The sequence below is a fragment of the Tachyglossus aculeatus genome, chromosome X2 (genome assembly GCF_015852505.1).
Source record: "Tachyglossus aculeatus isolate mTacAcu1 chromosome X2, mTacAcu1.pri, whole genome shotgun sequence".
Taxonomy (NCBI): Eukaryota; Metazoa; Chordata; class Mammalia; order Monotremata; family Tachyglossidae; genus Tachyglossus; species Tachyglossus aculeatus.
In genome coordinates this window covers 11,006,306-11,029,352 of record NC_052100.1, presented here as the reverse complement: position 1 = coordinate 11,029,352, position 23,047 = coordinate 11,006,306, and the positions used below count along the sequence as shown (strand labels likewise).

At 52.4% G+C, this 23,047-nt stretch overlaps 2 protein-coding genes across 20 annotated transcripts in view; both read right to left on the bottom strand.

Annotated features, from left to right (window-relative positions):
* The window catches only part of KANK2 (KN motif and ankyrin repeat domains 2), a 28,151-nt gene extending 11,717 nt beyond the window's left edge, over nt 1-16,434 (bottom strand). For 3 of the 7 annotated variants that reach the window (XM_038771068.1, XM_038771073.1, XM_038771074.1), the window contains exons 1-3: nt 15,967-16,022; nt 11,655-11,821; nt 107-183 (exon numbers count right to left, since the gene is read on the bottom strand). In XM_038771068.1, coding sequence (XP_038626996.1) covers nt 107-143 — 37 coding nt within the window. In that variant the 5' untranslated portion in view covers nt 144-183; nt 11,655-11,821; nt 15,967-16,022. Of the gene's footprint in view, nt 1-106; nt 240-4,310; nt 4,380-11,654; nt 11,822-15,966; nt 16,023-16,384 lie in introns of those variants that run through there. The other 4 variants (XM_038771069.1, XM_038771070.1, XM_038771071.1 and 1 more) reach the window with 4 other exon arrangements.
* Nucleotides 16,435-18,309: 1,875 nt separating this feature from the next.
* Nucleotides 18,310-23,047, bottom strand: part of DOCK6 (dedicator of cytokinesis 6) — an 81,680-nt gene continuing 76,942 nt past the window's right edge. For 8 of the 13 annotated variants that reach the window (XM_038771311.1, XM_038771315.1, XM_038771312.1 and 5 more), the window contains 6 exons: nt 22,499-22,588; nt 21,749-22,027; nt 20,139-20,282; nt 19,814-19,920; nt 18,962-19,129; nt 18,310-18,710 (listed from right to left, as the gene is read on the bottom strand). In XM_038771311.1, coding sequence (XP_038627239.1) covers nt 18,668-18,710; nt 18,962-19,129; nt 19,814-19,920; nt 20,139-20,282; nt 21,749-22,027; nt 22,499-22,588 — 831 coding nt within the window. In that variant the 3' untranslated portion in view covers nt 18,310-18,667. The remainder of the gene's footprint in view (nt 18,711-18,961; nt 19,130-19,813; nt 19,921-20,138; nt 20,283-21,748; nt 22,028-22,498; nt 22,589-23,047) is intronic. The other 5 variants (XM_038771316.1, XM_038771317.1, XM_038771321.1 and 2 more) reach the window with 1 other exon arrangement.

The window sequence follows — 23,047 nt, the reverse complement described above, 5'->3', positions numbered from 1 at the left end:
ATACCCCAAGGTCCCCTCCCCGCCCCCCCATCATTCCCCTACCCCAGAACCAGTGCAATTTCCTTAGCAAAACAGGGCTACCTCTCCCCATCCCGGCATCCCTTACCTGGAAAACCAGAGTCCATGTGCAGAACCTGTGCCATCTTTACTCCTCCTCTCTCGCCTTCTGCGTCTCCTCTATTCCTGGTGGGAGAAAAGGAGGAGGCTCTTCAGACACCCCTCAACACTGGCCCTGGGACCTGAAGAGGGAACAGGCAGGTGGGGACACCACCCAGCTCCTGTGATGGATTCATTCATTCATTCATTCAATCGTATTTATTGAGCGCTTACTGTGTGCTCAATAAACACACTAAGTACTAAGCACTTGGGAAGTACAAGTCAGCAACATATAGAAACGGCCCCTATCCAACAACGGGCTCACAGTCTAGAAGGGGAAGACAGACAACAAAACATGTAGACGGGTGTCAAAATCATCAGAACAAATAGAATTATAGCTATATGCACATCATTAACAAAATAAATAGAACAGTAAATATTTACAAGTAAAACAGAGTAATAAATCTGTACAAATATATACAAGTGCTGTGGGGAGGGGAAGGAGGTAGGGCGGGGGTGGGGGGTATGGATCTAGGTTAACAACCCCTGTGGGAAGTTACAGCCAAGGGAACTGGCAGCAAATGTCCAAGAGCTTCGGGTCGTGGGGTTGGGGGGTGGGGGTGAGGAGGAGAGGAAGGTCACTCCTTCATTTCCTTGGTACCTCATTCTCGCCTGTCCCGCCATCGACCCCCGGCCCACGTCATCCCCCGGGCCTGGAATGCCCTCCCTCTGCCCATCCGCCAAGCTAGCTCTCTTCCTCCCTTCAAGGCCCTACTGAGAGCTCACCTCCTCCAGGAGGCCTTCCCAGACTGAGCCCCTTCCTTCCTCTCCCCCTTGTCCCCCTCTCCATCCCCCATCTCACCTCCTTCCCTTCGCCACAGCACCTGTATATATGTTTGTACATATTTATTACTCTATTTAACCTGTACATATCTATTCTATTTATTTTATTGTATGTTTGGTTTTGTTCTCTGTCTCCCCTTTTAGACTGTGAGCCCACTGTTGGGTAGGGATTGTCTCTATATGTTGCCAACTTGTACTTGCCAGGCGCTTAGTACAGTGCTCTGCACACAGTAAGCGCTCAATAAATACGATTGATTGATTGCAGAGGGGCAGGCTGATCAGCTGCTGTGGAAGCTCCCGACGCCCCCAGGAAAGCTAAGTTTTTAATCCCAAACTCTCAGGTACTATGGCACCAAGACTCACACCTTGGGCAAATTGGGGACTAATTCGCAACGATGGAAAACAGAGGGACAAGGGCATCACTAAATAACTTCAAAAATGCCCTTTCTCCGTCGAACACAAATGCCTTCAACTCCCTGTCATTACGTTTCCCATAGTCCAGGGGGAAACTGCCAGGGGTATCGGACTCCCTCGGGCAGCTCTCCTTGTGACCAGCAGGGGGCGCCAGCACTGCATTAGGCGCCATATCCAGCCGGGCTCATTCCAACCCAGCCCTGCAGACAAGGCCAAGCAGCTGCACCCCACCCACAACCAGGCCCTACACAGATTAACTCAGGGGTGCCAGGGAAGATGGAGTGAACCCTCCTACCCTGTCCGGGAGGGGTTTGCGGGAGCTGGGTCGAAAGGGTGGAGGAGGGTGGTTTCAGGATAGCAACTGTCTTCATGGCCAGTTCCCAGGGAGGAGAGGCACGGGCGAGGCTCCCTGTGAGGTAACCGGCTAGACTGTGGGCAGATCTGATATGTGTGTGTTTGCACAGAGACACACACACAGACTCTGGCTCATGGAAATATGGGAAGGGGGTTCCCTCTTAGGTGCTTTCCCCCCCGAGGAGGGTGCAGGATAATCCCACCCAAACAAAACCCCCCAAATTTTATAGCCTTCCATCCTCCTCCCCCAGCCTGCAAATGCACAACTGTCCTTCTTGGATTGGGTTCAGAGTCTTCTTGGCTTGGACAACCCTCCATGGACACATTCCAGCTGTTCCCACAGCCCTCCACCTCCACCCTGGCTTTCTGCTGGTTCGGCTTCCTCTCCATCTCTTCTTATGCTTTCCTCACTCCAAGTGTGAGAATCTTTGTAGCTCCCAGATTTGGGAACAACCTCTTCCTGCCTCTGTCTCCACTTAAAGGGCAGGCAGTGGAAAATGTCCCTGTGGGACCCAGGAATTCTTACTCTGTGCCCCAATCCGCCCACCCACTTGCTATTGCATCTCTCTTCCGCACCCCCCCACCCCCCTTTCCCGGCCTTCTGGAGACTGATCCTGCTGAAAGGAAGGGTGGGATGCTGTCTGATCTGGGGCATTTCCTGAACAGCTAAAAAGAACTTAGTCTGGACTCTCCCTACCCTGGGGAGGTCCCAGGAACTGGGCTGGAGGCAGAGGGAGCAACCGTTCCCCCTCCCCTCCCCAAGGTTTGGCTCCTCCAAACTTAACCTCTCTGACCTCTATGTCTGTGTGACTTTCTCCAACACCCCAGGCAAGGGGATTGAGGGTGGCCAACAGGGGTGACATAGCATAGAGCCTGAGGAGGTGGGAAGCTGGGAATCAGAGTAACTCGGGGAAGCAGGAGAGGGTGGTTGCCCCTCCAAAGTTCCAGCCCCCAAAACACACCTGGGTGTGAGGGTGAGATGAGACCGAGACAAAGAAGCAGAAAGAGACAATACGAGAAACAATAGAGATACAGTGACTTAAAACTGAGACTCAGAAAAAGATACCAAGGCCACAAGGAGAAAGTCAGACAGGAGGAGACAGAAAATGAGGGAATTGGAAGGAGAAAGAGGGAGAGGGAGAGCATGGCCCAGGCCCTTTCCCCTATATGGAAACAATTTTCTCTAAAAATAAACAGTTTCACTGCTGCTGCTACATGAGAACTTCCTGCTGTGGATAGAAAAAAATCTTGGCTCCTTTTAAGACACACCCACCCCTGGGGGTAGAGCCTGAGCAAGGGCTGTGGTTCCAGTGGAGGAAAGAAAGAAAACCCAACCCCCTTTCCAATCTCCCTTGCCTAGCTTGGGGCAGGGAGTGGCCACTGTGAAGAAGAAAAGCAAGGGGAAGAGAGAAGGTTCTTTGGAAAAGGCCAAAATCAGCATCCTGCCTGTGTTGGCCAGACATGTGAGGGTTGCGGGGGCCGGGGAGGGGGGGACTGAGCGGCTGGGGACAGTAGGGGGTGGTTCCTCCCATTCAATTGTGACCTTGAAGCAGTGACCTCCTATCCTTGGCTTCTTGGTTAAGTGCCAGCAAGCCCCGGGTCGGGAGAGAGCCCCAGAGAGGCAAATTCCTCTGGCAAGCTCTGGCTCAATTAGAAGCCTCTCTCGGCCTGCGCTCATCAGCAGCCCCTCTTCCATTCCTTTTTGGGGCCTACATATCCTTGACTCATGCCAAAGACGAAAACCCCACAGGAGCAATTCATCAATCAGTGGTATTTATTGAGTGCTTACTGTGTGCAAAGCACAAGAAGAAGCATTCCTTGGGCCCCTGTTTCAGGGGCAGAGAAGGGAAGATGAGATTCTGTCCTTCTGTCTCCCCCGCCCTCGACTGCCTGTGGATACCGGACAGCGACTTTGCAGTCCCTCCCAGAGGGTCTCAGGAGAGCCCGAGGCCCCACTCCTCTTAAGGGACCCTCTGCTCAGGGGTCCCTTCTAACAAATCGGTCGATTGACGGTATCTACTGAGCGCTTAATGTAAGCACAGTCCTGTACTAAGCTCTTGGGAAAGTACAATATAACAGGGTTAGGAGACATGATCCCTGCCCTCAAGGAGCTGACAGACTACAGGGGGAGACTGACATTAAAATAAACTGAGGGGAAATGGCAGAGTGGACATAAGGGCCGTGGGGCTGAGGGCAGGGTGGAAGGGAAAATAGGGGCAATGAGGGCTTAGTCGGGAAGAACTTCTTGGAGATGTGATTGTAGTAAGGCTTTGAAGGTGAGAAGAGTGATGGTCTGTCAGATATGAAGAGGGAGGGAGTTCCAGGCCCAAGGGAGGACGAGGGTAAAGGGTCGGTGGAGGGATAGATGAGACTGAGGTACAATGAATAAGTTGGCGTTAGTGGAGCAAAGTGTGCAGGCTTGGTTAAAGGAGATGGACACGGTGAGGTAGGGTTTTCTGTTTGATGCGGAGGTGGATGGGCAACCACTGGAGGTTCTTGAGGAGTTGGGGGGAGGTGGACTGAATGACTTTTTAGAAAAATGATCTGGGCAGCAGAGTGTAGTATGGACTGGAGTGGGGAGAGGCAGGAGGCAGGGAGGTCACCTTTTTCTTCTCAGTCACTTGGGGAGGTCATCCTCTCTCATGGTTGCAACTACCACTTCTGTGCAGATGACTCCTAAAACTTCTCTGATTCTCATCTGTAAAATGGAAATGAAATACCTGTTCTCCCTCCTACTTAGACTGTGAGCCCCACGTGGGACAGGAGCTGAGTCTGACCTGCTTATCTTGTCACTACCCCAACACTTAATACAGTGTTTGGCGCATACTAAGTGCTTAACAAATACCATCCTGCCTCTGCCACTTGTCTGCTGTGTGACCTTGGACAAGTCACTTAGCTTCTCTGTGCCTCAGTTACCTCATCTGTAACATGGGGATTAAGACTGTGAGCCCCATGTGGGACAAACTGATTACCTTGTATCTACCCCAGTGCTTAGAACAGTGCTTGGCACAAAGTAAGCGCTTAACAAATACCATTATTATTATTATTAGTCCCGACCTCTCTCCTGTTCTGCAATTTCACATCTCCTGCTACCCCCAGTACATCTCGACATGGATGTCCCACCAGCCCCTCAAACTCAAACTGTCCCAAACTTATGACATCCTCATCCTCATCTTCTCTCCCAAATCCTCTCCTCCACCTAACTTTCCCATTACAGTTGACACCACCACCATCGTCTCTGTCTCTCAAGCCCATAACCTTGGCATCCCTGACTCCTCTCTCACTTTTCCCCCTATATTCAGTCTGTCACCAAATCCTGTCGATTTTTCCTCCACAACATTTCCAGGATCCGCTCCAACCTCTCCAATCAAATAGCCAGCACCTGGTCCACAGATATAGTATTGGTCATATCATGGGCCTGACAACTGCATTAGCTTCCATGCTGATCTCCCTGGTCCTCTCCAATCAATCAGTCAATCCTATTTATTGAATGCTTACTGTGTCCAGAGCACTATACTAAGCAATTGGGAGAATACAATATAACAGACACTTTCCCTGCCCACAATGAGCTTTCAGTCTAGAGGGGGAAACAGACATTAATATAAATAATTACAGATATGTACCTAAGTGCTGTGAGACTGAGGTGTGTGTGGGGTAAATAAAGGGAGCAAATTGGGGTGCTGCAGAAGGGAGTGGGAGAAGAAGGAATGAGGGCTTAGTCAGGGAAGGCCTCTTGGAGGAGATGTGCCTTCGATAAGCCTTTGAAGGGCGGGGCAGGGAGTAATTGTCGGATTTGAGAAGGGAGGGTGTTCCAGGCCTGAGGCAGGACATGGGTGAGAGGTCGGTGGTGAGATAGATGAGATCACAGCACAGTGAGTAGGTTGGTGTTAGAGGAGCTAAGTTATAGGAGCTGGGCAGTGAGTTGAGGTAAGAGGGAGCAAGGTCCATACTCCAGTCCATATTTCACTTTTTTTCTCCTCAAACTTCATTCTGCACATGTCTTCTCAAGCCTCAAAAACCTCTAATGGCTACCCATTCCTCTTGCATCAAGAAAAAACTCCCAACCAATGGCTTTAAGGCACCCAATCAGCATTCTCCCCCCTACTTATCTACTCTTTTCCCACTACACCCCAGCTTGCCCTTTTTGTTCCTTCCTCTCAAGCCAACCTCATTCTCTCCCATCACTGACCTCTTGCCCACCCCCTCCTGCTTCACAGCCTACAGACCATTAATCTCTCCATCTTCAAGAATCCTTCTGAAATCACACCCCCTCCAGGCCTTACCCAATTAATCTTTCATCTCCCGTCTTTATGTCCCTCAACTGACACTTCAGCCCTCCCATACCACCTAAGCACTTAAGTTACCACAACCCCAAAATGCTTATATACATAATATATACTCTAGTACTTCCTCCTGTCAGTAATTTAATTTAATGTCTGTCTCCCTCATTAGACTACAGCAGGGACTATGTGTACTAATCCTAGTGAATCTCCCTGCACGCAGCAGGCGCTCAATAAATACCACTGATTGATTGACTCTGGAGAGCTCCCACCACATGACACAGTGGGGGGAAAGGGTCCAGTTGGCCAGGATGCCGGTAGTTTGGCCACATGACCGGCCCTGTCCTCCCCGCCCACTGCTCTCCAAAGACCTGCTTACTGGGAGGGGAGGGCTTAAGTCATTCAGTCTCTCCCTTTGCCCCGCCCCCACCCCCAAGTCAGGACTGCATCTCCCCGTGCCCAGGAAAACCCAGCTCTTTTCTATTCTGAAGGAGCCTTGTCTTCTCACCCCTTCCTTCCTCTCCCCCTCGTCCCCCTCTCCATCCCCCCCATCTTACCTCTTTCTCTTCCCCACAGCACCTGTATATATGTATATATGTTTGTACATATTTGTACATACAAACCAATATGTTTGTACATATTTATTACTCTATTTATTTATTCAAGCTTGTGTCTCCACCACCTGCCGGTCCGAGTAGTAATAGTAGCTAGCTTTCTTCCTCCCTTCAAGGCCCTACTGAGCGCTCACCTCCTCCAGGAGGCCTTCCCAGACTGAGCCCCTTCCTTCCTCTCCCCCTCGTCCCCCTCTCCATCCCCCCCATCTTACCTCCTTCTCTTCCCCACAGCACCTGTATATATGTATATATGTTTGTACAGATTTATTACTCTATTTATTTATTTTATTTGTACAAATCTATTCTATTTATTTTATTTTGTTAGTATGTTTGGTTTTGTTCTCTGTCTCCCCCTTTTAGACTGTGAGCCCACTGTTGGGTAGGGACTGTCTCTATATGTTGCCAACTTGGACTTCCCAAGCGCTTAGTACAGTGCTCTGCACACAGTAAGCGCTCAATAAATACGATCGATTGATTGATTGATTCAGATAACGGTGTCTCATCTGATGATCTTGTTTCGACCGCACCACTTAGCGCAGAGAAGCAGCATGGGGTAGTGGAGTGAGCATGGGTCTGGGAGTCAGAAAGTCATGGGTTCTAATCCCAGCTCTGCCACTTGTCCGCTGTGTGACCTTGGGCAAGTCACTTCACTTCTCTGTACCTCAGTTACCTCATCTGTAAAATGGGGATTGAGACTGTGAGCCCCACATGGGACAAGGACGGTGTCCAACCCAATTTTCTTGTATCCACCTTAGTGCTTAGTGCTTTTAGACTGTGAGCCCACTGCTGGGTAGGGACTGTCTCTATATGTTGCCAACTTGTACTTCCCAAGCGCTTAGTACAGTGCTCTGCACACAGTAAGCGCTCAATAAATACGATTGATTGATTGATTGATTCAGATAACGGTGTCTCATCTGATGATCTTGTTTCGACCGCACAGTTAGCGCAGAGAAGCAGCATGGGGTAGTGGAGTGAGCATGGGTCTGGGAGTCAGAAAGTCATGGGTTCTAATCCCAGCTCTGCCACTTGTCCGCTGTGTGACCTTGGGCAAGTCACTTCACTTCTCTGTACCTCAGTTACCTCATCTGTAAAATGGGGATTGAGACTGTGAGCCCCACATGGGACAAGGACGGTGTCCAACCCAATTTTCTTGTATCCACCTTAGTGCTTGGTGCTTTTAGACTGTGAGCCCACTGTTGGGTAGGGACTGTCTCTATATGTTGCCAACTTGTACTTCCCAAGCGCTTAGTACAGTGCTCTGCACACAGTAAGCGCTCTTCTCGGAGCCTCAGTCCCCTCATCTGTAAAATGGGGATTAAGACTGTGAGCCCCACGTGGGACAACCTGATCACCTTGTATCCCCCCACCCAGCGCTTAGAACAGTGCTTTGCACATAGTAAGCGCTTAACAAATGCCATAAAAAATAAATAAATACGATTGATTGATTGCTTAGTACAGTGCCTGGCATATATTAGGTGCTTAACAAATACCACAATTATTATTATTACATAGTAAGCACTTACTATCTCATGCAATTCATTCTGGAAGTCCTTTCTCATATTTAACCTAAATCCTTCTGGCTGCAGTTTCAGCCTGCTTCCTCTTGCACTGTCAGCAGAGGAAATGCTTACTATCCTCTATCTGGCCATCCTGGATCTCAGGTCCCTCACTCCCCAGGATCCAGTTCCTGTCACTTAGGGAGTGGGAGAGCTGCTCACCATCTTTTTCTCTTCCTCCTGCTGACCCTGGCCCACCCAGTGCAGCACAGAGAACACAACGCCCTCCAGTTATCACCTCATCTCCCTCCCATTCCTGTCCAAACTCCTTGAACCGAGCTGTTGCCTCCACTTCCTCTCCTCCAATTCCCTTCTCAACCCTCCACAATCTGGCTTCCGCCCCCTCCACTCCACTGAAACTGCCCTCTCCAAAGTCACCAATGACCTCCTCCTTGACAAATCTAATGGATTCTACTGCATCCTATTCATCCTTGACCTCTCGGCTGCCTCTGACATTGCGGACCACCCCCTTCTAAAAACACTGTCTAACCTTGGTTTGCCCGACACTGTCCTCTCCTGCTTCTTTTATCTCTTTGGCTGCTCCTTCTCAGTCTTTCACCAGCTCCTCCTCTGCCTCCCACCCCCTAACTGTGGGGGTCCCTCAAGGCTCAGTTCTAGGTCTCCTTCTATTCTCCATCTACACCCACTCCTCTGGGGAGTTCATCACTATTATCATAGTTACAATAATAATGGTATTTGTTAAGTGCTACTAAATGCCAAGCACCGTACTAAGTGCTGGGGTTGATACAATAAAAGGAGATGGGACATATTCCCTGTCCCATAATCTAAGGGGGAGAGAGAATGGGCATTTACTCCCCATTTTACAGATATTTAATTTCCATTTTACAGATAGGGAAACTGAGGTCCCACAGCAGGCAAGTGGAGGAGCTAGGATTAGGACCCAAGTCCTGTGACACCCAGGCCTGTGTTCTTTCCACTAGCAGCTCTTTCCGCTACTTTTCCCGCCACGTCAATCCCCATCTCTGTGCGGATGACTCCTAAATCTACACCACCAGCCCTGATCTCTCCTCTGCAGTCTTCATTTCCTCCTGTCTCTAGGACATCTCCCCATGGATATCCTGCTGACACCTCAAGATCAACATGTCCAAAACTGATCAAACCCTCCCAAACTTTCTCCTTTCCCTAACTTTTCCATCACTGTCAACAACACCACCATCCTCCCTGTCTCACAAACATGCAATCCTTGATTCATCTCTTTCAACCCCCACATTCAGGCAGTCACCAAATCCCTTCAGCTCTATATTCACATCACCTTCAGAATCCACCCCTTCCTTTCCAGCCAAACTGCCACTATGCTTGTTCAAGCACTTGTCATATCCTGTCTCGATTACTGCATCAGCCTCTTCAGTGATCTCCTTGCCTCCAGCCTCTCCCCTCTCCAGTTCACACTTGCTGTCTGGATCATTCTTCTAAAATACCATTCTATGCCTCTCTCCCCACTCTTCAAAAACTTCTAATGATTGTCCCGACCTCGCCACATCAAGCAGAAACTCCTGACCATCAGCTCTGAGGCTCTCAATCAGCTCTTTCCCCCTACCCGTCCTCGCTCCTCTCTAGAGCCCAGCCCACACACTTCACCCCTCCAAAGCCAACCTACTCACTGTGCCTCGCTCTCATGTTTCTCGTCACTGACCCCTTGTTTACACCCTCCCCCCTGCCTGGAATTCCCTCCCCCTTTATATCTGACAGACCGACACTCTCCCCACCTTCAAAGCCATATAAAAATCAAATCTCCTCCAGGAGGCCTTCCCTGACTAATCTCTCATCACTCCAGTCAATCAATCAGTGGCATTTATTGAGCACTCACTGTGTGCAGAGCACTGTACCTTAGTACAGTGGTAGACTTGGGAGAGTTGGTAGACACATTCCCTGCCCACAAGAAGCCTACAGTCCACAAGGGGAGGCAGACATTAAAGTGGATTAGGGATAAGGGAAATAACGGAGTATACGGCTATGTACACAAGTGCTGTGGGGCTGGAGTGAATACTAAAGTGCTTAAGGGGCACATATCCTGCAACACCTATGTACCAGAGTCCTCACCCACTAAGCATTTAGCGTGACTTAGTGGAAAGAGCACGGGCTTGGAAGTCACAGGTCACGGGTTCTAATCCCGGCTCTGCCACTTGTCAGCTGTGTGACTTTGGGCAAGTAACTTCACTTCTCTATGCTTCAGTTATCTCATCTGTAAAATGGGGATTAGGACTGTGAGCCTCACATGGGACAACCTGATAATCTTGTATCTACCTGAGCGCTTAGAACAGTGCTTGGCACATAGTAAGCGCTTAACAAATACCATCATTATTATTATTATTATTACCCCATCCCCTCTCCTCCAGGCCACTTATGTACTTATCTTTACACTACATGTAATTTATCTTTACACTCTGTTGCTTCCCCCTAGTTGTAACTCATTTTAGATTCTGTCGCCCCTGCTAGACTGTGAGCTTCTTGAGGGCAGGGATCATGTCTACTAACACTATCACACTCTCCTAAATGTTTACTGCCGTGCTCTGCCCAGAGTAAGTGCTCAAAAAAAATTTATGGTATGTGTTAAGCATTTACTATGTGCCAGGAACTGTATTAAGTGCTGGGGTAGATACAATATAATCAATCGTATTTATTGAGCGCTTACTGTGTGCACAGCACTGTACTAAGTGCTTGGGAAGTACAAGCTGGCAACATATAGAGACAGTCCCTACCCAACAGTGGGCTCACAGTCTAGAAGGGGGAGACAGAGAACAAAACCAAACATAGTAACAAAATAAAATAAATAGAATAGATAGGTACAAGTAAAATAGAGTAATAAATATGTACAAATATATATACACATATATACAGGTGCTGTGGGGAAGGGAAGGAGGTAAGATGCAAGGGATGGAGAGGGGGACGAGGGGGAGAGGAAGGAAGGGGCTCAGTCTGGGAAGGCCTCCTGGAGGAGATGAGCTCTCAGTAGAGCCTTGAAGGGAGGAAGAGAGCTAGCTTGGCGGATGGGCAGAGGGAGGGCATTCCAGGCCCGGGGGAGGACGTGGGCCAGGGGTCGATGTCGGGACAGGAAGGCTGAGGTGCGAATGAGGTCGAATGAGTAGGTGCAAATGAGGTCGTTAATGTAACTTGGTGATAGCAAGGGCCTTTTTCCCGGGGTGCGGGGTGGGGGGGAGTCAGTCAGGACCGGACTGGGAAGGGGGGTTGGGGGGCACTATAAGGAAGGTCGCTTAAGTGGGTGGGGGTGGAAGCAGGGGGTGTCTTGGACACAGTCCATGTCCACATGGGGCTCACAGTCTAAATCCCCCTTTTATAGATGAGGTAACTGAGGCCCAGAGAAGTGAAGTAACCTGCCCAGGGTGACAAAACAGACAAGCAGCAGAGCTGGGATTAGAAACCAGGTTCTCTGATTCTCAAGCTCATGCTCTTTGCACTAGGCCATGCTGCTTCCCACAACTGATTGACTGATTGGTTAAAATGAACTCTGCCCTTACCAGAGATAGATGAAACTCTCCCCAGCTCATCTGTGACTGACTGGGAGTTGAGAGAATGTTCCTCTTCGTCCTCTGTCTTCTTCAGTCCTCTGCCCCAACCCTTTCCCTCTCTCTATCTCTCCACTTGAGCACTTTGCCAAACACTTGATCCTGATCCCTCTGGGAGCCTGGAGAGGGAGGAGAGAGGGGGTTAGAGCTTTTGGTTGTATTCCTTTCTTTTCATGGTTTTTTCCCCAGGGCTAAATGGAAGGAGCCTGGAGCACCCTTCACTGGTTCTTTCCCACCCACCACAAATCCCACAGCCCTAGGTCACAGAGGAAACCCCTGCTATTCTTCCTGCCCCTTCCCACCCCACAGCCCAACCAGTCCTCCACTTCCTATGAGCAGTAGATGCAGGGAGCTCGCCATGGAGGACAAGGAGGGGGACAGCGATGGGGAGATGGAGAAGTCTGAGCCTAAGCAGGAGCAGAGCCCCCTGACCACTTCCCCAGCTGGGGGGACATCTGAGGGGATGGGTGAGAAGGGTGGAGTGGGGCTTAGGTGCTCTGCAGAATCTGGCTTCTCTTCTTTCAAGCGGTATGGACCGAGCTTGTGTCGCCCCCACCCTTCCCCCACTTTGCAGGACTCTGAGTGAGGTCTTCTCCAAACCAGGAAATAGCTATGTGTTCTGCCTCCTCCCTCAGGCCACCCAGGAATAAGGGAGAGATGGGGCCAGAGTCAGAGTCTCTCCTGCCCTAGAAATTTCTCCAGACAGATGAGCGCCCCATTATCTGCTTTGATGGGTCAGAGAGGGAGGAGAATCTGCTTTCTGAGGCTCCATCTCAGTCCAGCTCTGCTCCCTGTGGGGGAAGGGGGTTGCCTCCTCATTTCACAGTTGAGAAAATGAAGGTCCAGGGAGGCACCGGACCTCGCCTTGAGAAACACAGCAAAGCAGGGAAAGTGCCAGGAATGAGACTTGAGGAATCTGAAATCTCTCTGAGCACCTCTCCTGCTGACCCCTCTTTCCAGAGCCTCCTACCCCCAGAATCTCCCCTCTCCCTGTGACTGATGACTCAGAGGGGCCTAGCTGTGCAGCCGGAACAGAAACCAGAAACCAGATGTGGGAGGGGTAAGGGGGTCGGGGGAGGAATCCCCCAGGGCTGAGCTGGCAGAGAGCCTGTTCTCTCCCCTCAAGCTTGGGGAGCTGGAGGGAGTGGAGGGTGGAAAGTTCAGGGCTGGAGGGAGGGGTGGTGAGTGAGATTCTAGGACTGGAGATGGGGCGGGGGCGGGGGGGGGCGGGTAAAGGCTGGTGGGAGGAGGGGGAGAGGTGGGCAGGGCCCAGGGCTCGGGCAGCCTGGACTCAGCTCCTTTCTGCTGCCTCCTGCTCTAAGGCTGCAGTTTCTTTTCCCATCCTGTGCAGCAGAGAAGAAATAGATGGGGAACAAAGCAGAACCAGTGCCCAGGGAACTGAGTGGGGTCCGGACGCAGGGTGCAACACTTTGGAAGCCCTGGGGACTTGCTCCCCCAGAATCAAAGGCTGAGATACAGAGAGTCAAGAGAAAAGAGAAATAAACAGAGCACAACTGGGGAGAAGGGCAGGGAGAGGGGAGGGGAAGTGACTGAGAGGAAATCTCCAGTCGACTTTAGTCTGAAAGTGTTGATTGTCCACCCCTGCCAGCTCTGAGGCCCTCACAATGAGGGCATTCAGCCCCTGCAAACCCAATGCCCAGCCCAAGGTAGGGCATCTTCCCCCACCCCAGGGACAGATTGAGCCCTAATAATTATAATAATTATGGTATTTGTTAAGCGCTATGTGCCAAGGCACTGTACTAAGCGCTGGGGTGGATACAACACGATTATTTTGGGTGCGGTCCCCATCCCACATGGGGCTCACAGTCTCATCCCAATTTTACAGATGAGGTAACTGAGGCACAGATAAGTGAAGTGACTTGCCCAGGGTCACACAGCAGACAAGTGGCAGAGCCGAGTTTAGAACCCATGACCTTCTGATTCCCAGGCCTGTGCTCTCTCCACTACACCATGCTGCTGAGCACCCTGAATCGCTCCTCCTGAGTCAGCATGGGGCTAGGTGGGGTGGGAAAAGATGCTGCGGTGACACAAGGTTCCAGTTGGGCTAGAGAAATGAAAAAGCCTCCTCTAATTAGCCCTCCCTGTCCTCGCCCCCGGGCCCACAGAGCAAGGGATAGGTGGGAAAGGAGTTGGGAGAGGTATCTGGCCAGAGCCCAGAATCAGGGGGAAGGGAGGGCCAGACACTTACTTGCTCCATGACCCCCGGGGAACTAGGTGACCTTGGAGGCTGCAATGCAGTCTGGCCACTGGCTCAGGAGACAGAGATTCAAAGCCACCCCCTTCCCAGACTCAGTATTTAATCTGCTGTTGATCAGTTTCTCTCCCTCTATCTCCTCCCACCCCAGCTCACCCTCTCATCCCCAGCTCTTCTGTCCCAGAAGTACAGGCCTCCACGTTCTGGAAAGTGAGCCACAAAATGGGGAGGCAGTGTCTGGAACCCCCTTGCCCCAAGGGGCTCAGTCTAAATCCCACTTCTTCTGGGCTTGGCCTGTCCTATCCTGAGTGTCTGTGTGACTCTCTCCCTCCATGTCACGATGATGGCGACAGTAATAATAATGAAATAAGCACTTATTATGTGCCAAGCACTGGAGTGGGCAGTAGTATCAGTATGTACTGAATGCCCGCTTTGTGCGGTGCACATTGGACACAGTCCCTGTCCCACATGGGGCTCGAAAAGAGGGAGAACAGGCATTTAATCCCCATTTTATAGATGAGGAAATGTGAGACTTGGAGCAGTTAAAAATTTTTCCAATGTTACAGCTAGCAAATAGCAGAGCCAGGACTAGAACCCAGATCTCCTGATTCCCAGTCCCATGCTCTTTATTATTAATAATAATAATTTTGGTATTTAAGTGCCTACTATGTGCCAGGCAAATCGGGTGGACACGTGGGGCTCATAGTCTCAATCCCCATTTTACAGATGAGGGAACTGAAGCACAGAGAAGTGAAGTGACTTGTCCAAGGTCACACCACCACACCAGGCTGGCTAGGGCAATGCCAGAATACTCAGAGAAACCCTGTCACTCTTCCTAAACTGGTCGCTCACCCCACCCGGTCTCTGGGACTAGACTGCACTCAGGCCATTCCAGATAGATGGGGGGGGAAGGAGAAAAACTTCAGGAAAGGAGACAACAGCATCTCTTGTGAATTCCTCCAGCTGAGCAGGGGAGGTTGGGGGTGGAGAGCAGAACGAGTTCGGTACTCAGTTTCCCTGGGCGCGCCCGTACCCCTCATCATCAATCGTATTTATTGAGCGCTTACTGTGTGCAGAGCACTGTACTAAGCGCTTGGGAAGTACAAATTGGCAACATATACAGTCCCTACCCAACAGTCGTTCTCAATAGGTTTTCTCCGCTGGGGAAATTACACTTGGGATGGCGGGAAGATGGGGCAGGAGGACCGTGCCTAAAAAGGTCTGGTCCCCCGAGTACCAGAAGGCCCCCCACCTTGGGACTGTCTCTCCTTGGGGAAAGCGGGGAGTTCCCCGGTTGAAGGGAGGGGCTCAATGGGTGAAGGCTTTCCCCAACCCCGACTGGGAGGGGAACTCATATTTGAGCGTTTCCCTGGGCCTGGGACTAGTCAGGCCACAGTGACCTCAGCCCCGAAGCCTGGCCGCGAGAAACGGGCGGGAAGGCGCCGGAGGCTGCAAAGCAGCGGGACCAAACTAATGACAAACATCTGCAAGCCTCGCCCCGCCCCGCCCCCTCCGCCCGGCGCCCCCGTTGGCGGCCCCAGCCGCTCTCCGGCCTCAGTTTCCAACTTGCCTCCGGCCAGGGGCCAAAGGATCGCTCGAGTGGGCTGGATGCAGGGTTCCAGGCCCCTCCATCATCATCAATCGTATTTATTAAGCGCCTACTGGGTGCAGAGCACTGTACTAAGCGCTTGGGAAGTCCAAATTGGCAACATATAGAGACAGCCCCTACCCAACAGTGGGCTCACAGTCGAAAAGGGGGAGACAGGGAACAAAACCAAACATACTAACAAAATCAAATAAACAGAATAGACAGCCAGAGAGGATCCTTTTGCCCCCCGTCCAAGCCCGGGGCCACGTTCGCAGGGCAGAACCGCCCGACCCAGTGACAGGCAAAGACACCCACGCACACCTCTCTCTTTCTCTCTCTCTCTCCCTCTCTCTCCCTCCCAGGCGTTCAGAGGGAAACAGGGAAAGAGCGGACAAAACGGGAAAACGGGGGGAGACGGCCAGACACGGCTCCGCTCGCTCCCCCCGGGTCCCCCCGGGTACCTGACTCGGGCTCCCGCTCCAGCTCTCCGTCTCTCCGACCCCCGTCCCCGCCCCGGCAGCTCCGCTCCCGCAGAGCCCCTCAGTTGCGTGCGGTGCTCGCCGTGGCCACCTCGCCCCCGTCCCCGGGCCCCTCCCCTAGCCGCTCCGAGGGGCGGTGCGACAGCCGGCCGGCCCCTCCCCGGCCGGTCTCTCCCCCAGCCTCAGTTTCTCGCTCGCTCCAGTTTGGCGATCCCACTGTTGGGGAGGGACTGGCTCTCTATGTTGCCAACTTGGACTTCCCAAGCGCTTAGTCCAGTGCTCTGCACCCAGGAAGCGCTCACTAAATACGATTGATGATGATGATGATGGGGCTGGGGGTCAGCACCCTCCCGCTGGGCCCGCCCGGGCTCCTCTGCCAGCGGAGCAGGTGCGCGCTCACCTCCCGAACAGGTGCCGCTGGGCGGAGCCGGGGGAACCACGGCGGACTCCAGCCTGGGAGCCAGCGGCCGGTGGAAATTGAGGGGAAAGAAGCGGAAAAAGCAGGAGTTTCCGAAGCCACGGCCAGCAATCCCTCCACGCACCCCGCCCCAGGGCCAGGACGACTGCTTTACTCGATACACACACCCCTCGCCCCAGGAAAGCACACCACTTATGTACCTATCCGTAATTTATCCATATTAATGGCCGTCTCCCCCGCGGACTGTGAAGTCATCATCATCACCATATTGAGCGCTTACTATGTGCAGAGCACTGGACTAAGCGCTTGGGAAGTCCAAATTGGCAACATATAGAGACAGTCCCTACCCAACAGTGGGCTCACAGTCTAAAAGGGGGAGACAGAGAACGAAACCAAACATACTAACAAAATCAAATAAATAGGATAGATATGTACAAGTAAAATAGAGTAATAAATATGTACAAACATATATACAGGTGCTGTGGGGAAGGGAAGGAGGTAAGATGGGGGACATTCCCTGTCCTTGTGGGCAGGGAATGTGTCTGTTATAGCGTACTCTCCCGAGCGCTTAGTAGAGTGCTCTGCACACGGTAGGCGCTCAATATATACGATTAATTGATTGATTGAAAGAGGAGGGCGGGGCGAAAGTCAGGGCTGGTGGTGGTTGTTCAGATAGATGCTAACGGCGGGAGGGACGCAGGAGCCCCAGCCCCCCAAGGCTCGGCCCTTACGTTGTCTCTCAATCTCGGCTTCTGCCGGGCCCCTTGCCCCGAGGCCAGATTTCCAGAGACAAAGAGGACACCCGAGGCTGTCATCGGACTCCTCCAGCTATCAGTCATTGGCTCCGATTCTCCCTTTCCTGCGGTCGTGAATTCTTGGTTCTGGGTGTCTCGGGTGGGTGGGACAGTCGGGGAGGGTTGGACATTGGGCTCTTCACCCTCGGGCTAGATTTCTGTCAAGGTTCTTCCCCTCTTCCTCATAAACCCTTGAAGTTCTTTCTGGGTCAGACATCTCCCTTTGGCTTCAACTCACCTGGGGTGGGGCCCTTCACTGCTTTTTATCACCCACCCGCCAGCTGTGGCCCCAGGGGAGAGGGCGGTCACCAGGAACTAAATGTCATGAATCAACGAAAACATTCACATACACAGCATAACAGGGGGTGGGGGGGGTGGGGGGAGTGCAGGCCCTCACTGGGGGTGTGGGGGCACGGGACGGGGAGAGGGTCAAAACAGAGGGGAGAGAGGGGTAGGGCAGCTCACATGATTCAGACTTTCCAGGCCACATCCTAAATTCCCTGAGCTAGGCCCATCTTCCCCCTTTCCCAAGCACCACAGCTTTTGACTCAAGCCTCAACCCTAAAATCTATAGAGCTGTCAGAGGGGCGTCAATCGAATGTAGTTCTGGTCTGAGTCCATTCATCTTCTGACCCCTCGAAGTGGTAAAGAAGAGCCCCCTTGGGCAGGCAGCCAGGGAGACACTCCCAACTTCTTAGTCACCCCATGCTCCTGCAGCAGCTGACTTCTCCCCCCACCCCACCCCCCTGGCCAGCTTTCCCCACCAGGCGGAAGGGAACAGCTAGTTTCGAGAGAAAAATTGCTGTGCCCACACTTCTAGCTCCACAGAGGGCAGGATACCAAGCAGCTGCCCTGCTGTCCATTACACATAGGTCCGACAAAGGAGAACAAACTGTTCTCCATCTCCCAGGCTCTCAGACCCCAATTCCTTCTCTATCCTACCTTGAGCTGGTACCCAAACAAAGCCCCCGTTCGATGCAACTCGGGAGCTGGGGTGGGCAGTGAAGGGCAGGGGTGAGGCCCCCACAGGTGTACATGATACCAAATGGCTCCTTCCCTGCTCCGGACCACTTGCCCTTTTGGCCCCTCAGAGACAACAATAACCACATGGTGGTCACTTAAAAAGAAACTTTTTTTATTTAAATAAAAAAGCAAAAATGAAAACTGATACAGTCAGCGGCTAGGACAGATGTGCACATATAGCTGCTCACACCAGAAGGCTTCCCTTGGCCCTTGCCCCCCCGCCACATTTCCTGAGGCTCAGATTCCTGCCACTGGGGCTGGAACGGTCCTTGCCCAGTCCAGTGCTCCCAACAGACCAGAAGGCACCGAAGGAATTGGGCAACAGAATCCTTCCCTGGCCAGGGATGGGGGTGGGGGGGGTGGAATGTTTCAGCCCCATCCCAAGTCCGGTTCCCCCACACAAAGGCTGCTTTGGTTCAGCATTTAGAAGTTCCTGCTTCCTTCCCCGTTAGGCATCAACTTTGCGAAGACTCGATCTGTTCAGGGAGTTCCTGGTATGGAAGGAGATGGGTGGGGAAGGGAGGAAGTTGGGAGAACAAACAAAAAGACATCAATACTGAAGTGATTCTTCGGGAATTGTCATTCTCCTGCCCCCTCCCCAGCCATTCTCCTCAGAAAACTGTCACCCACTTTGCCTGGGAGACTAGAGCCCTAGAAGCCTAAGGACAGGAAATGCTCTCCCCCTTGGCCTAATTTCCAGGGTTCTGTCCGGAAGCAGTGGTGTCTTCAGACCTGCCATTACCTGTGGCTGGTGTGGGGAATGAGCGGGGCATAGAGCTGGGGGATTCTCTGGTTGAGGAGGGGGTGCAGTGCTTCCTTCAGCCGGCTGTAGTTGCGTTCCAGCTCCCTCTGGTACTCCTTCTGATCCGGCCCAATGAGGGCCTTGTTCTTCCGCAGGGCATCTTCACACCTGAGGGTGAAGGATGGAGAGGGGCCGAGAGGAAATGGGGTGGGGGTGGGGGGGGCGTAGGGGAGGTGGAGGAAGCATGGTGGGAAAAAAAAGAGGGTAAAGAAGGCCTAATAGGGCTGAGGAGTTACCATTGGGGGCTGAAGAAAGTGAAGAAAGGGCTGAGACTACCAGAGAAGGGAGCTGGGTTTTAAAGGGGCAGAAGGGTAAGTGGGGCAGTAAGAGGAAAATCTGAGGCCAGAAAGAAAGATCCAGCATGGCCTTGTGGAAAGAGAACGGTTCTGGGAGTCAGAGGACCTGAGTTCTAATCCCAGCTCTGTCAATTGCTTTAACCCTGGGCAAGTCTCTCAATTTCTCTGTGCCTCAGTTCCCTCAACTGTAAAATGGGGATTAAACCTGTTCTCCCTTCTATTAGACTGTAAGCCCCAAGTGGGACAAGGACTTTGTCCAACCTGATTGACCTGTAGCTAGAACAGTGCCTGACACATAGTAAGTGCTTAATACAATAATAATAATATAACCGGGTTCCCAGGATGTCCCCTCTGATACCAAAAGAGGTGACCGGGATAAGGGACGAGGCAGGACAGGCAAGCGGTTATGCTTATCTGTGGCTTAGGGTGGGAGAGAAAAGAAGAGAAAGGGGAAGGTGGGTCAGGAACAGAGGGTTGTCTACCCTATGGCTGCTACCTCTTTGTGAAGTCCTTGAAGCACAGACGCAGCTTGTTGTGGTGCCGGAAGAACTTGGGGTCATCGGGGATCTCAGCTAGGAACACCTGAGCCACCTCCAGGGGACCCTGTGGGGACAGCGCTGGACACTGAGGGCGAGGCAAGTGTCAATAGCTGGGGAGGATCAGACGGGTGGACAGCAGCCACACGCGCAGGATGAGCAGAGGAGGGGAAGGAGGAGGGACAACTGGGCACAATCCAGGAGCCACGGGCTGGGTGGGCCCACCTCTGCTGACCTGGTCCCTCAGCCCTCGCTCCTCCCTTGGCAATCCTTAAAAACCCTGACCTGGTTGACCGTGGTGCCCACAGAACCCTGCAGCACCATCTGCAGCATCTTGGCATCGGGCGGGTCCTGGTGAGTGGCGAACGCCAGCTCCCGCGTCTTCTTCTGCATGTCCTCAATGGCCACCTCAATGGGGATCAAGATGATCTGTCCAGAAACAGGGGGTTGAGAGGCCGAGTTCTGGAGCCTCCCCTCACCCCCACTTTCACGGTCCCATCTCCTCTTGAAGCAGAGACCCTTAGGGGAAAATATAATAACTGTGGTATTTATTAAGTGCTTACTATATGCCAGGCACTGTACTAAGCGCTGGGGTGGACACAAGTAAATCGGGTAGGACACAGTCCCTGTCCCGCATGGGGCTCACAGTCTCAATCCCCGTTTTACAGACGAAGTAACTGAGGCCCAGAGAAGTGAAGTGACTTGCCCAAGGTCACACAGCAGACAAGTGGCAGAGCCGGGATTAGAACCCGTGGCCTTCTGACTCCCAAGCCCATACTCTATCCACTACGCCTTGCTGCTAAAAAGGTGCAGTCTCCTGGGTTTGGGGGCCCAGGCACCCCAGTTACTACAGACAGACGTGTCCAATAATAATAATAATAATAATAATAATGGTATTTGTTAAGCGCTTACTATGTGCAAAGCACTCTTCTAAGCGCTGGGGAGGTTACAAGGTGATGAGGTTGTCCCACGGGGGGGCTCACAGTCTTAATCCCCATTTCACAGATGAGGTAACTGAGGCCCAGTGAAGTGACTTGCCCAAAGTCACACAGCTGACAGTTGGCGGAGCCGGGATTTGAACCCATGACCTCTGACTCCAAAGCCCGGGCTCCTTCCACTGAGCCACGTTGCTTCTCAGAGGTTGCAAGGCTTGGGGAAACCAACCCAACTGGGGAGGAACCCTGTTGCTCTGGGAGAGGTGTTTTCAAACGGAAGTTTGAATCCATCAGTGCTATTTATTGAGTGCTTACTGTGTGCAGAGCGCTGTGCTAAGCACTAGGGGAAGTCCAATACAATAGAGTTGGTAGACACGGTCTACGCACCAGCCCCAGACCAACATCTCTCTGCCGCCTCCGGGCAGGCCTCCAGACAACCCCGAGCCCCAGCCCCACCACCTGGGGGGTGGGGGGGTTGGCTGAGGTGTCCGTGACCGGGCTCGGTCTGTCCGAATGTTGCTGCTCTCTTCCCGCCACCCTGCGGAACAACGTCCCTACCCTAGGGACGAGTTCGCCAGTGAGGCCTACTTTGGCGACAAAGCCCAGTCAGAATTTCTTCTAGGGTGGACCAGGTCAACCTGACCCAGTAAGAGCTGGGAACACTGCAGGGAAAGGAACAAAGGGAAATTCCATGCATCCGGTGCAAATAGTAAACACTTTCATATCCATTGCCTCGAGTCCAGAGCAGAAGTATGCACTTTGGGAACCACATGTGAACCTATAGATTCTATTATTTTAAGTATGTCCCTCTCCCCCTCTAGACCATAAGCTCGTTGTGGGCAGGGAACGGGTCTATCAACTCTTGTATTGTCCTCTCCCAAGCACTCAGTACAGTGCTCTGCACACAGTAAACTCTCAGTAAATGCCACTGATTGATTGAACCCCACCAATCACACTAACCTGGCCCCTAGGCCTGTGCCCACCACTCTGTCCCTTCCAAACCTCTTCCTTGTGGCTGACATTGATGCGTGTCTTGATGTAGGGGAAGGCATGGGAGGTGGTGAGGATGGTCTTGCGCTTGTACTGCTCGTGCAGGTCTCCGTGGGCACGGCCGTCCAGCGTGAAGGGCGTGCAGAATAGGAAAGTACGCAGGTTGTAGTTCTTGTCGAAGTACGTCACACGGTCCTTGAGTTCATAGGTGTCAAAGTACGGCTCCACATAGGTGATCTGGATGTAGGCCTGGAGGTAGAGGTAGAAGTGAGTGGGGTAGGGAGAACCAGCTCCAGGCTGAAGTGGGGGTCGCAGCCCCCACCCCTGACTCAGGTCATCCTAGTACATTCCTTCCCTCACCCCATTAAAGGCTGGACTGGACACAGGGGTGTCGACACGCATGTGTAGTCTATTTGCATGTGTGTGGTGGTTGCCGAGGGCTCTTGGTGGTCTCTGTGGGACTATGGAATGACAAATGTACTACACATGTGCGGCAGTGCCCTCTGGAACTGCAGCTCAGACCTCCTTTCTGGCCCAGCTGGATCCAGGCCAGACTCAAATGCCGGGGCTCCAGGATTCAATTTGAGAAAATCCAGCCCGGGCAGGGCTCGGACACAGGACAGCAGCAGGGACTTTGCTTGGCCACAGCCTCTGGGGAGGGCTGGGTAGGAAGCATGGCGGTGGAGAGCAGAGGGTACCCTCCTCGGGGTGCCCCTTTACCTTGTGAGGCTCCAGCTTGGCCTTGTCCACCGGGTTCGAGTCCTTGATGATCTCCACCAGCTCATCCCCAAAGCGCTCAGCGTAAAACTCCTGCGGCATTTAGGGGGAGAGTGAGGGGGACAGGTAGAAGTCAGCAGTAGGGTGAACCAAGGGGCCCACTCCTGGAGAAAAGGGGAGGCCCTCATATGGGGCAAGACACTGTGCCTACAGGACTTGGGGAAGAGGCAGAGTGGGTAGAGGCAGCAGAGTGGCCTTGTGGTACAGGCTGCACTTAAGAAGATGGATACAAGCAATCTGCCACAAGTTAGACCCTGTGGGCAGGGAACATATCTACCAACTCTGTTATACTGTACTCCCCCAAGTGCTTAGTACAGGGCTCTGCTCACAGTAGGTGCTCAATAAATACCACCCACAAGGTCTGTTCAGCAGGCCTTGAACAGACTTCTACATTGCAGAAGGCCCCTCTCTCATTGGGAAGGTTTGTTATGGGTCAGCTCTTCGGTAGGAGGTAACCAGAAGGAACCCTGGTCTTGGAATTGGGGGTGAGGC